General features: G+C 34.6%; 1 protein-coding gene across 1 annotated transcript in view; it reads right to left on the bottom strand.

Moving 5' to 3' along the window:
• Window positions 1-13,439, bottom strand: part of LOC147383798 (callose synthase 3-like) — a 28,383-nt gene that overhangs the window by 10,858 nt on the left and 4,086 nt on the right. The window contains exons 5-27 of the mRNA XM_086425188.1: window positions 13,328-13,421; window positions 12,764-12,874; window positions 12,562-12,678; window positions 11,414-11,506; window positions 11,225-11,316; window positions 10,594-10,720; window positions 9,961-10,098; window positions 9,769-9,845; window positions 9,591-9,684; window positions 7,560-7,673; window positions 7,324-7,441; window positions 5,207-5,541; window positions 5,034-5,086; window positions 4,879-4,939; window positions 3,932-4,013; window positions 3,796-3,845; window positions 3,618-3,704; window positions 2,683-2,820; window positions 2,138-2,232; window positions 1,312-1,396; window positions 1,075-1,235; window positions 814-937; window positions 619-716 (exon numbers count right to left, since the gene is read on the bottom strand). Coding sequence (XP_086281314.1) covers window positions 619-716; window positions 814-937; window positions 1,075-1,235; window positions 1,312-1,396; window positions 2,138-2,232; window positions 2,683-2,820; window positions 3,618-3,704; window positions 3,796-3,845; window positions 3,932-4,013; window positions 4,879-4,939; window positions 5,034-5,086; window positions 5,207-5,541; window positions 7,324-7,441; window positions 7,560-7,673; window positions 9,591-9,684; window positions 9,769-9,845; window positions 9,961-10,098; window positions 10,594-10,720; window positions 11,225-11,316; window positions 11,414-11,506; window positions 12,562-12,678; window positions 12,764-12,874; window positions 13,328-13,421 — 2,544 coding nt within the window. The remainder of the gene's footprint in view (window positions 1-618; window positions 717-813; window positions 938-1,074; window positions 1,236-1,311; window positions 1,397-2,137; window positions 2,233-2,682; window positions 2,821-3,617; window positions 3,705-3,795; window positions 3,846-3,931; window positions 4,014-4,878; window positions 4,940-5,033; window positions 5,087-5,206; window positions 5,542-7,323; window positions 7,442-7,559; window positions 7,674-9,590; window positions 9,685-9,768; window positions 9,846-9,960; window positions 10,099-10,593; window positions 10,721-11,224; window positions 11,317-11,413; window positions 11,507-12,561; window positions 12,679-12,763; window positions 12,875-13,327; window positions 13,422-13,439) is intronic.

Below are 13,439 nucleotides of genomic sequence, written 5' to 3'. Positions count from 1 at the left end.
TTCCTCTTTTTCAAATTTTATCATTTGAGTCGTATTTTCTGACTCCCCCTCTACTCTCCTGACGTGGCATGTGCATAGAACCATTGATTTTCCTCGGGATACACAATTGCACATATTTATGGGGATGTGCAGTTGTGTATCCCAAGGAAAAACTCAATGGTTCTATGCACATGCCACTTCAAGAGAGTAGAGGGGAGTATGTTAGAGGGGGAGTCAGTTTATCATTATCCTTATTAATTTCCTCTTTCACCCCTTCAACTTTATTGTCTCCACCCCCCCCCTTTTTTTTTTCCAATAACATCACTCCAATTTGACTCTCTTTCCTCTTTACCCATTTTTCAAAAATAACCCTACTTTACTATATATTTCCTCTTTTACCCCTTTAACTCACTTTATTGTCTTTCCTCTTCTCCCCCTTTCTTAATAGTACCTCTCCAACTTCGTTATTTTTATTTTTCACCATTTACCCCCTTAACCTCAAATACCCCTCCAACTTTATTATTTTTCCACTTTTACCCCCTTAACCCCAGAGAGGATGCATGTGCCATAGGCACGGGTGAACTCTAGTTAAAACATAAAACGGTTTGGAGATAAATCATTCAAAAAAAAAAAATCTACCTAGGAACTTGATCCTCCATAATATCTCGAGTCGCAACCTCAAGCATGTCTTGGAAAAGAATTACAACCTGATCCCTGTCCTCAGGCTTATTTTCTAACTGTAACAATTAAACTAATCAAGTTAGAAGAACCGACAACTAGTCTTATAATGAAAGGAATAGAATCATGTAATTACGTTAGTTTCAAACGTTTTACCAATATTTTGATGAGCTTAACGAAGTAGTCATAGAGGCTAGGGAGAGCACTCATCCTCAACTCACTTATCAAAGTGTCCGCCTCTATATGTTTGTCAACTTCAGAGAAAATATCATTTAGAACCCTAGAATAAGAGCAACAATAAAAAGAAACATTAAGATTTTTATTTTTACTTTTTGGTTTCTAGACTATGAGGCCCTTAAGATATTTACAAAACAAAGTAAAATACTCATAAATCAGGTGACGAAACGAATCCCTTACTCTTTTTCTCGATCTCCTTGAACTAAGAAGTTAATAACATTTCTAAATGAAGCATAACACTCACGAACAGCACAATACATATAATCGTCCGCATTGATTCGCTTCTTCAGCTCACGGTCCTTACCATTGCTATCTTTAGCCATATCTAATGCTATTGGGATCTACGTACAAAAAAGATTTGACATATGTGAGACTCCGCAATAGCTACTAAAGGCAAGAACTTAAGTAAATACAAACCTTGCTAGCAAGTAAGAATGGAGGCCATTGGATAAGATTCAAAGCACGATCAGCCCAATAGGGAACAAGCAGTAAGTCCATTTCCCTGAGATTTCAAATGATATCAGATTATCCCAGCGGAATATAGCATAATAAATTTTAGGGGTGTAAAATTGCCATGAAAATGTTTTATCTGAAAATCAAAAAATGGTTCTCAGAAAGAAAAAAAATCTGAGAATTTATTTGCTAGCATTGTGGGGGAAGGAGTCAAGGTGAAATGCATTTTCCAGGGAAAACCATTTTCATCCATTTTCTCTTGCAATCGTATAGACCAAAGGGGGTATTTCCAAACAGAAAAAATTCTAATGGAATGTATCTCTAAACTAAACTTAAAATTACATGTGGAATGTGAAACATCATCCCAATAAAGATGATTGTTCACAGTAAGATTATTAATCCAGAATAAATTTCTTACTTTTAAAAAATTAAGATTCTATTAATCTAGGAATAGACCTGCATCTGTTACCAAACACCCACCTTGATCTCACGCACGAAGAAAATAAAAGAGAGAACAATAGAATCGATTCAATACAGTAAGATTCGAAAAGGAACAGAGATTTGCTGTTACAAAATTATGTGCTAAGGTGATTGACCCAAAGGCATGACACCAGGTGTATTGAAATAGAAATTGTGACTGGTTAGTAGAGAGAAACATTTTGGGCGATCTAAGTGCTTGGATTTTACTTGCTTTTTCCATACACATGGCATCATATCATTGCTTCATCAGCTTAGCACAGAAATTTGGTAACAGAAAATCTCTGTTCCCAGTGATGCACCCTTCAAGTACCTGTGACTTATTAAATCTTCCTCTCTGAAACTGCTAATGATTTTGTTCCACAATTGTGCAAATTTCGCTGCCTCCTTGTCTTTATCGGAAGGGATCTGAAATAACCAGCAATCAGTGAGATTTCCAGATATGTTCCAAGAGAATTCAATAAACCCATGTACAGTACTCAAAAAATCAATGACAATGAGATCTTGGTCTTATTGACAAACTAGAGTTTGTCCATGCCGCATCCTCTTTGGGTTTAGCAGGGTAACAAAGAAAAATAATAAAGTTGGAGGGGTATTATCAAAAATCTTTTGAGGTTAATCCTCTCTTAGGTTAAAGGGGTAAAAGAGAAAAGATAGTAAAGTTAAAAGGTTTTATCGAAAAGGGTCGAGGAGAGGAAAGACAATAATGTTGAAGAGGGTGAAGAGGAAATGCAATAAAGTGTGGGGCAGTGTGGACCCCACAAACTGTGGCTAAGTGGGACGTTTATCCCCCACAAAACTATAGTTAGTGTGCTACAGTTGTGTTTAATTATATAGATAATACAAGAAAGTTCAAACCTCATCAAATTTGCGAGAAAAAGTAGCCATCAGCCCCTTTTTCTTAGCCACCCCTGTCTTCTCTACTGGTATTAAACGAGCATTAAAGGCACCCGGCAAAGACTGAAATCGGGATCTCAGCATTCCCAATGTTCGAATCTGCAAGCAACAATAACACAAACAGATGGCACATGTGCTTTAAGAACCAACAACCAATATCTAATGGTAATTTTTTTTATCAGTATGTATAAGTGTAAGTTGTTCTAAAATTGGCACTAATGTTCTTTGTTATTTTTGTTTTGAGATTCACATTCAATTAGGTCAAATTTGTGAAATAGTTAACCAATACCTAACATTAACTTTGGTGTTAAAACTAATCTACCTGTCTGTCGATATTTCTCATTTCTTTATAGATAGAGAATGTATAAGAAAAGACTAATGATAAAACGATGCAGTAAATCGTACGCAGCTGATGTGGCAAAGTTACAGAAACGCAGATCTTTTCCTGAGTATATCCCAAAGAAAAAGATCTACAGTTATGTGCCCTTGCCGCATCAGCCGCTTATGATATACCACATCCATTCATCACGACTCATAAGAAAAACAATGAAATATACAGAGGAAGAAATGCGATCAGACGAAACAAAAAGGGAAAAAAAATAACAATGACGTGTGGCCCAAACAAATTCCTTCGGTGTTCGTTGGAATTCACCTATTTTAAATACTCATGACGCATTCAGAATGTACAAAAATTTGAGAAAGAGAATGGAAGAAAAGCTAAATTATTATGTACATTTCTGTATTTCTAAGAAAAGGTTTCATCTCATAAATTTTTAAAACTTCAATGCATAATGGGATTTAAAGAATGACCCTAAACCCTAACACACTTAATACAGAACCAAACAGCAGATATACCCAGCCATAAAGAGTTAGAGAGCAAAGCAAGATCCACTGACCTCACCAAGACGACGAAACGCACCATAGATTCCCCCAAATATCGTTGAGAAAATAGCATACCAAATCTGTGTGTCCATAAAATAAACCTGAAAAGCAATGCTGAATTAGAACTCAACAGGAAAGCGAACTAATTAAAACAGAAGAAAAACCAACAACTAAGATAAGAAAGAAACATACAAGAATAACCGGAGCCCAGAGTGCAATCACAACACCCATATTACTTTTGGCTGCAAATAAAAAATAACTCCACTATTAAACAAAAGAAAATTTTAAGAGTCGTTATAAAAGCCAGGACTTTTGCTTGTGTTATTACCCCTTGGAAAGAATTCATGCCATTGAAACCTTGATATGCGAACGTCCATTATTGTTTTTGTTGGACCGACAAGGGGCTTGATCTGCATAGGAAAAAATGATGGTTTGACACAAGAATTATAATTAGAATATTAGCAAGAAGTCTAGTTATATTCTGGAATATTAGACGTCATTGACCATACAAAGTACAAGCAATTAACCATTGAACTACAGAATGTCATATAGCATTTTGTGGTGTACTCATTAGTCACCGTAAATACTGAAGTATTCCATACGAATTTGGTATCAAAATGGTTAATGAAACTCTTCAATCATAAAAATGTAAGATTCCAGCTTATAACTAGGTATCAAGGTTTATCAACCAACTAGTCTGTTTGCAGTTCTATTTTAGATTAGCTTTCGATAAACAACTTTTACAAGAGTTCAATTTATTCTAGAAAATTATTTATTGACAGAACAATGAGAATAAAACTTCAGCAATGGCACATAGAACGTCTTAGATGACCAACTCCACAGAAAATAGTAAGATGACTACTATTGTTAATATATTATTTGGACTAATATTTTAAGAGTTGCTATTGGCACCCCAACCTTTACTCATTACACCCCAATTGGAAAAAAAATAAGTGAATGGTTGAGAATAAGTAAAAGTTGGGGTGCCAATAGAAGCTCTCTATCTCTCTCTCTTTTTGCTAGATTGCTATTTTTTGGGTTTAGGATTTTATATGAACCTATTCATAATTGTTGAGATTATAATTTGAGCCAAACCTTTTGTAATGTTTGAAGAGTTGTGTTTTTATCTTCAATTGGGGTGTGATTAACAATTTAATAAATTAAGGTGTGATAAGTAAAAATTGGGGTGCTAATAGCATCTCTCTATTTTAAAGAGAGTACAAGCTTCTTAATTTTCAACCGATCATGACTCTTGAAGCTGGATACAAGCAATACCTCTATATAGTAACTGAATGCTAGCTTTGTTATTAGAAGAAGAACCCAGAACACGGTGTACCTGAAATTGGAAATAATGATAAGCATATTGACATAAAATTAGAATATAACTCCAGTCAGAACCCCACCCAACATTACAAACATTGTACTCTTACTTGGCGAGTGAGGCCCAGCCTTCATGCATTCCCCTTCCAACATATAGTCGGGGCTGTTAAACATTGGGCAGTATTAATCAGACTATAAACATCAACATGAAACAATATATATAAATCCGTGAAAATTCCATAATCCACTAACAATGCATAAAATGATTCATGATTCTGCATACCTGAGACCACCACATCATGAGCATCACAATCCTGTAGTTTGACCTTTCTAGAAACCGCCTAAGGAAGGGGGCCAAAAACAACAACCCAGCGAGCATATTTGGTGACAAGTATATGATAACAGCCATGATGTACAGTGTAGGCGAATGGGGACTGTTCCCAAACCATTTCTTGATGGTTTGTGCAAATCCAGGAGGATGGGCCCAAGAATAAGCATAAGTAACTGGTAAAATAATGACCCACGCAGCAGCGGAAACAACCTTTAAGATGTATCTGAGCTTAATTTGGAATGACATCCTCTGCCTTGCCTTCCAGCTCATGATTACATCAAGCACGGCTGCAAAAGAAGAAATAGTCAAACACAATGTGCATGAAGTAGAAAAACAGCCATTATTATACCAATGTAATTCGAACCTCTAAAATTTCAAAATAATAATAAATAAATAAATAAATCAATGATTAAAAGGAACTCTGGAAACATTTCAACTGATGTTGATCTATGTAATAAGGACACTCTACTTCTAATATTTTGCTGTGTCAGAAATCATGTTGGCACATCCAATGCAGATAGAAATAAATCTTATCTCATTCAAATGTTTTGTTCTTTTACAATTATTTATACAGAACTCATATGATTCGACCTATCAAAAAAAAATAAAAATTTTGAGCTAATATGATTCAAAATCAAGTTAGGATGAATGTTAATGGATTTGGCACTATGTTTACACTTGCTGACAGCCTGATGCAACCCCTGTTGTCCAAGATATGGACATATGTGAAAATATATTCCATCTTATCTAAATATTTCCCCTTTATATTGTGTAGTTAGTATTAACAATGCTACTCTACAGTATATATTTCTCAATATATACAAAACACTTGAACCAGATTTACAGCATACCCTGTAGGGATCAATATGTCTTGACACATGTGCCCAGGCATGTTGTCGTCTATGACTAAAGAATTTCAAAAACTTAAAACATAAAGAACAAATAATTGCGAACAAAAAAAACAGAACTGATCTGACTTGATCTCCATATGTGGATTGAAGATTGACCAAAGCATAAGACAAAATTAACTCCCCCTGATGGTTGAATTGGGCACTAGATCTGAACTTACCCGACCTCCAAAGAACACATTGATCTAGGGATCTCAGAGTCTAAAGAGAACTACTGGTCCTCTCTCTAGAGCTTGTTCGTATCCAGGGAGCACAGGATGGCACATCCCCCCTTGGGGAGTGGGATCCTTATGGGTTCCAACACTCACAGGCTATAGGGTTTTGATTCATCTCCTTTTCGAGGTAATGATAAACTTAAGAAATCAAAAACCTTTTATTATTTAAAACTCTATTAATTGCATATAAGGTCAGTAAATTATTTGCAACTAAACTCCCAAGAGATTTTATTACTGAGCCACATTCCATGAATGCATAACAACTTGGTCCCTCTACCATACAATATCCTTAGAAGCTCTAAGAAAATAAAATATATTATTGACTAAACCTTAATACTTCTGGAAAATACTTTTAGACAATGTCATGTTGATTCCACTGGACATGGAAAAGAAATTCCTTAAGAGTACTAATTTAAAAGATACACTATAATATCAAATATATCTCTCTAAAGAATTTAGCAAAAAACTTTTATCAAAGACCACTGGGCCCCAGATTTTTATGTAAAACTGAAATAGGAAAATTATGAACTGGATATAATCTCCTTAATAAATTGGACCCACTCGAGTTCAACGTTAATTACCCAAACAATTTGTCGCATCAGTAGTTCAAGAATATAAGATTTTAAACAAACTCCAGACATAAATTTTCTCTTTGTTTGACCATTACATGTAGGTCACAAAATTCTCCAAAAGTGCAACTCTACTTTATCCACCCAGCAATGATGGTATGCATCATTGTCTCACAAATCGCCCCATTTTTATGGATAATTGACCTAAACAAGAGGAAGTGAACTTTTTGGAGATTTCTTGCCCGTCAAAACAAAAACAAAATGATATTGGAACCACTTAAGAACTTAAAGGAAGCTATCAAAGAAATCAGTATGGTAAAAACTAAAAAGTGAGGATATGCTGATAACAACATCAAGATCTAATGCTTTAATCTAACCTTGTCCAAATTTCAGTATTGCAGCAGTGATGAAGACACTCAGCACTTTCTTGATAACATCAACGTCAAAGATACCACTCAATTGCCCCGACCCATTCCAAGCAATTATAATCATTGCCTTATGAAATAATTAAAATTAATATATTACAATAAATTTAGACCCAAAAAAGAATGAAGATGAAGAGGTAAGAGGTAAGAGGTAAGAGGGAAATTAATGCAACAAGATAAAGAATTACCTGTAAACATAGGATGAAAAAGCTCCACATTCTATCAAAGCTTCTAAATATATGCCAAAATGAACGTATCTCAACAAAATTAATCTTGCCCACCCATTGGTATGGTTTTCTCTCCTAAATATCACAAATAATAAAAATTAAGAAAAAAATTATAGAAACCTATACCCATTTAATCAATTAATAATTATTCTTTCAATTAATTAAGCTCAACCAAAACCATTCCACTATGCTATATAAGCATATATCTGCAGCAAGGTATTAAATTTCAATTTCAATGTATATTTTGGTCAGTTAGAAAAAACTTTAAATAAATAAAGAATATGTTTCATTAATCAAATAGAAAAGCACAAAACAACAACAAAAAAGGTGCCCTTAGAGATCAAGATGGTGGACCAAAGCAATCACAAAGAAGAAAACAAGAGACATATTGCACCTTGCACACCCCAAATCCAAACCAAACGAAAAAAGCAATCCAAGTTGAACTATAAAACCTCCCCATACAATACAGAAATATATGGAAATATTTATGTTATGTGGATTTTGAAGGAGAACCCTAATTACTTCTGCTGTTCTTGGTGGTTGCCAAACCGGAGCCATAATAACTTTGTAGAACGCATTTTGAAAAGCATTCACTTCGGATGATATTCACTTGGGGTCTCATGGGTGTCTTTGATAAACTAAGTTGTATTTTGGAATTATTATCATTTAATGAACATATAAATTATAAGAAGTAACAATACTTTTATTGAAGCCCCTAAGTATGGCAGGCTAAAGGTTGATTCCAAATTGGATTGTTCGTTTTGGGCAATGCTTGAACTGGCTTTTGAGGCTTACGCCTTACAGCTGGTCTCCATGTAACAATATGCTCCTTATTAAAATAGCGTAAAAGCTCATTAGGCAAATAAGTCACTTGCTAAGCCTTAGAAAAGGCAAATGCTTCACATACTCTACACATTTTTTAATGCATCGCGTCAAAGCTATGTACTTAAGGTTAGGGACAGCCCCGAGGAAAGGAAGGAAGACGGATCCGTTTATTTAGCTGTCCAGACTGGATCTCAATTACATCGACCCTCCCCCTCTATGCCTTGCGGATGCATATCTTGCTGATGATAATTTTAGGATGCAATGGCTTAAAAAGTTCAAATTTACTAAATTTATCTTATTATTTTTCAATCTATTTTTTAGTACACATTTGAAGAGGCATGCTCATGAGGCCTGTCTCATGCTTTAGTTGAAGAGCTTCATCCACACCCCCTTTAAAAACATTGATTTTGGATAGTGATTTAAATGGTTTTCGAGGCTTATGCTTTGAGACTTGCCTTGTTAGCCTCCCACAATGTGCCACGAGGTTTAATAAAAAGGAGTAAATGCTTGTTAAGAAGTTTAATTGTCATTCACTTAGACAAAAGGAAAAGAAAAGGCAGATGTACGTCTCAATTCTCCAAGTAAAGTTGTAAATGTGCTTGTGAAGAAGCTTAATCGTCGTTCACTAAGAAAAAAGAAAAAAGCTTATGAAAAAAAAAAAGGTAAGTGTATGACTCCAGCCTCCATGGTCATATGTTGTGGAAATATATGACATAACATAAATCCGCTAGCATAATAAATACTATTGCTTCCCAGCATAATAGTCTATAATCTTTAATATTAATAAAATATTAATGGAAGAAAAAATTCTAGCATTTAAACTAACAAAGTTATAATGCTGAATCTATAATGCACTGGAAATCTAAAGTTATATCACAAAAATAAGGTCAATGAGAATTAAAGCAAGCTAATAAAATGTTCCCACCAAAATCTCCAAATGTCAATCAGAATACTAGCAGGAAATCCAAGAACCATGATTATTAAGCTATTACTAATCAAGAAAAAAAAATAGCATTGTTATTTAGAACAGAGATACGCTAGTGGTATTGAAAACATTTCAATTATCAAAAATATTTTTATGGTACTGATAGAGAGTGAATTCATGGAACAATACATCGGGAAAGAAGAAAGGAAAGGAAAAGAAATAAATATTACACAAAAGGTTACCCCATTTTTGTCATTAAGAAGCTGCTCTGGAGGCTCACAAAAGAAATCGGCATCAGCCCGCATTGGCCATCCTAGCCGAAAACAATTAACTGACCTACACTTTTATAGAAAAAAATGACTTATATATCATAAATGGAACATTGAGAAAAACAAGACCAAGCAAAGCATATAACAATACCAGAAGTATTCATTTAAGTCATCATAGTTCCTCCATTGGGAATGCTTTGTTTTCCCTCTTTTGCTCCTTTCAGCTTCCTGCAAAGCCAGCAGAACAAAGATAGTGGAAAAAATGAAATTGCGAAAAAGTAGAAAAATTAGGCAAATCCCAAGCTTATAGAAGAGAAATACGAAAGTAAGCACATGTAAATACCTTGGCTATAATTTCATAAATTGGAGTTACAACTTTTCTCAAGAAAGCCTCTTCTTCACCCCCATAAGCTGGCTTCACGTTCTCACCAGTCATGGGACTGACATTCCCAGCTAGCATACCGTATAGTTCAAATGCCATCTAAAAAGGTAAGAAGTCATAAAATAAATGAATAAGTGTGAGAACTACATAGCACAAAAAGACAAATATAGAGGACATGCCAGAAAATAGAACGGATGTATCAAAGAACGATCAAACATCAGTGCATCTAAAATATTTCCAATTGAATGAATCAATGCAAATTCTGACACAGTACAACGGATGCTTTTTGAGGATTGCATTTAGATGGGATTATATTATTAACAGGCAAGGATTGGTTTTCTCTCATTTTTTTCCATGAGTGAATCTAGATCTAGTAAGTTTTTTTTTTTTTTTTTTTTTTTTTTTTGTGAACTCCTGGTTACTTGAATAAAAATTAACAACAAACCAGGAAAAAAAATAACAAATTGTATCAGGGATAGAAACAAATAACTTTACAATAGCTAGATCACACAATGGAAACTTCCAAAAGAAATACTGTCCTACGATCAAAGCAAAGGTGAGGACATGAAGTGAAGGAAATGTAACAGGATTTACATTATGATAGATATAGCAAAGGCATTCAGGCATGAATCGTAAGTTTGCAGCTTCACCCCATATGAGAAGATATAAACCCATATAGAGTAATTTCCGCTGTTGCACTTCCTGTTGTATGGTTGGCAACCTGCAATATAGTGGATAAAAACACAAACTGTGAGCACAGTACAACAGACAAAAGGTTAAAAATTCATTGAAAAATCAACCTTGAATAAGCTAGATAAGGTAGAGTGGATAAAACAATTATGATACCCATGGAAAACCCAGAAATAGAGTACCATAAAAGGAAACTAGAATTCGCCCATGCCCATGGCACATGGGCATCCTCTTTGGGGTTAAAGGGGTAAAAGAGAAAAGATAGTAGAGTTAGAGGGGTATAAAATTAGAGAGGGCATCATTGAAAAAGAGGGAGGGGGAGGAGAGGAAAGACAATAAAGTTGAGAGGGGGTGAAGACGGAAGGTAATAAAGTGGATCCCACTACACTGTAATTGGATGGGACGCTTATACCTCATAACTGTAGCTAGAGTAGGACCCACCATAGTGTTTTATTATACAGATTATCATCAGTTCTCAGTCAACATTACAAACATATCCATGCAACACAATCAATTTCATACTGGAACACCTCACCAAAGGCTACTCTTGCGATGCAAGTACTTGCACCATTTCTTGTAATTTTTGAACAATTTCTTCATGACTTCAGTCAGTGCTCGCTCGTCCAACTAAAACAGAAATGCACACACGTGTTATCACAAGTATATTCAAGAATTCTCAGAAGCAGAAAAGATCAGAATGAACATCTTGAGAAAAGAAGAAAACCTTGGGCTGTTGGTCAGGCTTCGGAAATTGTCGTATATGGACATTTGCGAGTAGCAAAATCAAGTGCTCCCTTTGATTAGCCACGCTATCCTTCTGTATGTTCATAAGTAAAAACTATAACCATGAGTGGCAAGAAAACTAAAGGCAGTGAATCCACTACTTTTTTAAGCCCTATATGCTTATGATTTGAGACCTACGAGTTGAATCAAATCTTAGATCAAATATGAAAACTATAATAATGAGCGTCAAGAAAATAAAAAGTTGTGGATCCAATGCTTGTGAAATTCTGCGGCATACTATTTGAACCCCATGAGACATCAAATCTTAAGTCGTCAAGACCTACCTTGAATGTTTCGGAATGTTTTAAATATTTTCAAACTGTTTTGTTCTGTCTCAGAATGTTTCCTACCGAAAATTTTAATTGTTTTGGAATGTTTCATTCTATAAAATTTTGAACCTTTTTTTGACTTAATCAAAAAGAACCTAATTTTCTTCAACAAAAAAAAATAAATAAATAAATACAAATTTTACTATAAATAGTAATTTCATGATTTGCTAAAAATATTAAAACCAAATATCTTTTACGATCAGTAAAACCAAAATGTTAAAATCAAATATTGCTTTAATTATGATTCTACTACTTTTCCACACACACAAAAAAAAACATGATTGTACTATTTAAAGCAATATTTGGTTTTAAAAAAATCGTGATTGTACTAATAAAAAGCAGGCAATTGTTCAAGTTAGACTCATGGCACTTTTCTTCTCCCTTCTCTTGTGGGCCATCTCTTTAGAGGAGAGCCTAACTTAGGTGTAATGCAAGTGCATCAAATGTAAGTTGCTCTTGCGTCATCAATGCTCTGAAAGAAAATGAAATTAATGGAGGTTGTAAAAAATATTATACGAAGACATCCTATTTGAATATGTAAGATGGAACTGAATGGATAAATAATATTCATGTTGCTGGCCCAAATATTTGGAGCATTGTTTTCCATTGAATCTCAGTGTTCTAAATTTTAAAACCTAAAAAATTTTCAATCCAAAAGTTGAATAGACAGTTATCATGTTTGAAGGACCATATTTCAAAGAGTCTAAATATAACCAAGTGAGTTGAGGTAGAAAGAGAACGTTAGACGCTATTTGTTCACCTGAAATCCGAACATTGCCTGAAGCCAGTCAAGAATGTCTTCATCTACTTTTTTCTTGTAGCCCGTGGGCCATGGCAGGCCCCTGGTGTTACGAAGTGCAAAAACAACCGCTTGAATCTGAGAATGTGAAATAACCAATCAAAAAGTACTTCACCAACATTCGGAGGAAAAAAAAGTGGAAATGAGGATATTGCATACAGACCTCTGGATATTGCATAATAGCCTGATTTGAGCTATCAGGGTCGAGAGGAAGAATATTGTAAGGAACATATATCTCCGTTTTTTCAGCAACCTTGTTATGAGTCTCCAATATCTATGTAAAAGGGCAATCATCATATTACAAACATGAGAGTTCCTGAGCTGGAAGAAGATTGCAATATCCAAATTCTAACTTCTCTGAAAAAAATGTCCAAAAAGCGGTTCATTCAAAGAACATAATTAAAAAAAGGGTATTTTAGAAATACCCCCATATTAAATTGGTGATGTTAGGTTTACCACCATTGAACATAAGTCAACGTTGCATTTTCTTGATGATTTAACGGTGAAATTTTATTTATTTTTTCAAAATGCTTTTCATATACTTAAATTACTAAATCAAAGTTCACTGTTAAATCATCAAGAAAAAACAATCTTCACTTACAATGAAGGAGTGTGAACCTAATCTTGCATTTAGCAAGGGGGTAAACCTAATATCACCAATTTAATAGGGGGGTGTTTCTAAAATACCCTTAAATAAAAGACACGTCAGATATTGTTGTGGCTTCACCTCATGATCAACTTCAACAGATTGTGTCAGATTGACAGCCTTCAAAACCTCAAAAAGGACAGCAGCAGTTTGATAGGCTTTTGTAAGTTGTGCTCTGAATGGGTAGACAAAA

This window comes from Akebia trifoliata, chromosome 15 (assembly GCF_017979445.1).
Source record: "Akebia trifoliata isolate Shusen 1 chromosome 15, ASM1797944v1, whole genome shotgun sequence".
In the NCBI taxonomy this organism is placed as follows: Eukaryota; Viridiplantae; Streptophyta; class Magnoliopsida; order Ranunculales; family Lardizabalaceae; genus Akebia; species Akebia trifoliata.
Note: the sequence above shows the minus strand (reverse complement) of the source record. Positions and strands in the feature narration are given on the sequence as shown.